The sequence below is a fragment of the Elephantulus edwardii genome, unplaced genomic scaffold (assembly GCF_000299155.1).
Source record: "Elephantulus edwardii isolate Elephantulus edwardi_28Jun2011 unplaced genomic scaffold, EleEdw1.0 scaffold00036, whole genome shotgun sequence".
In the NCBI taxonomy this organism is placed as follows: Eukaryota; Metazoa; Chordata; class Mammalia; order Macroscelidea; family Macroscelididae; genus Elephantulus; species Elephantulus edwardii.
Window position 1 is genome coordinate 8,981,554 of NW_006399786.1, and position 2,341 is coordinate 8,983,894.

Below are 2,341 nucleotides of genomic sequence, written 5' to 3' on the forward strand. Positions count from 1 at the left end.
ATAAGTTAGACAAGATAACAAGAAGTATTCCCTTCATGCACAAGAAAACTTATGAAATATAGGAATTACCTAAAGTCTGTATGATTATTTCATATGTTTAAGTGCTTGTACACATACTCAGTTCAGTATTTTAGAAAATAGCTGACTTAGCCCATTCTCTAGATTAATTTGTTAGTTATATGATTACTCATTTACCTTAGTTATGTTCAAGGCCACCAGCTAGCTGCTCCATGGGAGAAAGATGGGCATTCTCTTCCAGGGCCTCTGAAAGCCCACTGGAGGATCAGGTATGGGTCTGTTCAGACTTGACAGTACACAACAACAACAATGTGTTTTATATCTCTCTATCTCATTGCTTTCAAGTCTGAGCTGACTCAGCTGACCCTCCTGTAGGATTTCAGAAACTGTAAATTGCGTAGGAAGAGGTTGCCCATTTTTCTCCTGTGGATCACCCGGTAGATTTGAACTGCCTTTTCTGGGTTGGTAGCACAATTCTTTATTTACCAGGCCAACATTTTCCTGACTTTTATAGATTGGGTAGAAAAACAATAGCATATTTTATTTATTTTAATATTTTATCACTCGGAGAGTTAAAAAAGTATTTTTTTTTTTTTGTGAGTTGGTGTATTTTGCTTCTGTTTTTTTGCATTTGGCTGCAACAGTAGCTGAATATGATTTCTTAAAGCTCCATCCAACTCTTTCATGCCATATGTCTGCAGAGTGGGTTTTTACCAAATGTGTTTGTCTTTTTCAGATGCTGACATGAGTCGCCATCTGTGTTTTTGGCTTTTTAGACATCTGTCTCTTAATGGTTACCACCAATGTCATATCCGCCTTCAGTCTCAACAATTTCGACAGATACAGCTTGACACGAGGTTGTGCATTTTTAGACAAAACAAGGATCCTCTTCTCCATTCTCTGTCAGATAATATTTTGCCCAAGAGGTACTGTCATACCAGAATGCTGTGGAAGCGGAAAGCAGTCCAGAAGTACATGGAGGACCTCATTACGGAGTACCAGAAACTTGATCAGTGTTGGCAGCATATCTCTGTGAACACAGGCAAACAACGGGCCTTGAACCAAAGGCATACTGAGTTGGCGCCACTTGCAGCCATTTACGAAGAAATTCAGGAAGCCGAAAAAGCAATGGAAGAATTGGAATCAATGTATAAAAGTAAGTAAGAGATACATAAGTACTCCCCACTTACCAACTGCCTTACTAGCTGACATTTCACATTTATGTGACTATAGTAAAAAGCCTACTGTCCAGCTGTTTTTTGAGTTAACAACTTGCACGTGGCAATATCAAATGCTGAGATGTGAGGTAAGAGTCATGCTGTGTGTGATAGTTAAGGTTATGTGTCACCTTAGCTGAGTCATGATTTTCAGTTGTTTAACAATTATGTAATTAATAATGTACTTTGACCGGTATGTAATGCATTAGCCCTCACTTTGAGATCTTAAAAGGTCATCTTATATTCTCATAGGGCTGATTTTTGCATATCGACCTGGTCTTTGGAACCTAACTAACTATGTTGATGAGGAAAGGAGTGTATGTATGTGTGTACAAGTATTATATTGTCTTTTCAAGCTTTACTGAACATAGTATTTTTAAAAGCCTACAAATCATTTCTCTAAACTGGAAAAGAATAGGACTCTATGTGCTGCCTGTTTATTTCAGCTGCTAACAATCAACTCCTGCGTAAGTGGTGCTTTGGAAACATTCTTAGGGTTTGCTAGACTCCATGTTAACCTTTACAGGAGCTTCAAAAGTTTATTCAAAAGATCTTAATTGAGCATTGTGCTAGGTATTGTTGTTGTTATGTGCCATCGAGTCACCTGCAACTCATAGTAACCCAATATACAACAGCCCTAAGCCATGCTCTATCCTGTGCCAGTCTTATTGTCTCTGACACATATACCCCCATTACCCCAGTCCCTGAACCAGGCTGCCTCATCATTTGCCCACAGCAGCTCATGAAGTCAGTCTGCTCACCTTACAGATAGCAGCTCAACAATTCACTGTGTCACCAAGACTGATATGTGTTAAGTGTTGGGAATATGAAAAGCAGAGGAGCCAACCAAACTCAAATGGCTTTCATGACTAGAAAAGAAATGGAAAAGTATTTTTAATATCTTTTATACTTGTGACTCTTCATTTCTACTTTATAGAAATTCTCCCTTTTTAAATTATTTTTTGTGTGCATGTGTACTATTATATCGGATCTGAGTGGTACAGGAGGGCATTGTCCCTCCTTCTCCAGCAGAGCATCTGGTGGATTTGAACCATGCACCTCTGGGATTGCAGTGCAGCTTCTTGCCACTAGGCCACCAGAGCTCC

The 2,341-nt window shown here is 39.1% G+C and overlaps 1 protein-coding gene across 1 annotated transcript in view; it reads left to right on the forward strand.

The window, feature by feature from the left end:
• Positions 1-608: 608 nt before the first annotated feature.
• Positions 609-2,341, forward strand: part of MTRF1 (mitochondrial translational release factor 1) — a 59,024-nt gene continuing 57,291 nt past the window's right edge. Inside the window, exons 1-2 of the mRNA XM_006884617.1 lie at positions 609-618; positions 755-1,174. Coding sequence (XP_006884679.1) covers positions 763-1,174 — 412 coding nt within the window. The 5' untranslated portion in view covers positions 609-618; positions 755-762. The remainder of the gene's footprint in view (positions 619-754; positions 1,175-2,341) is intronic.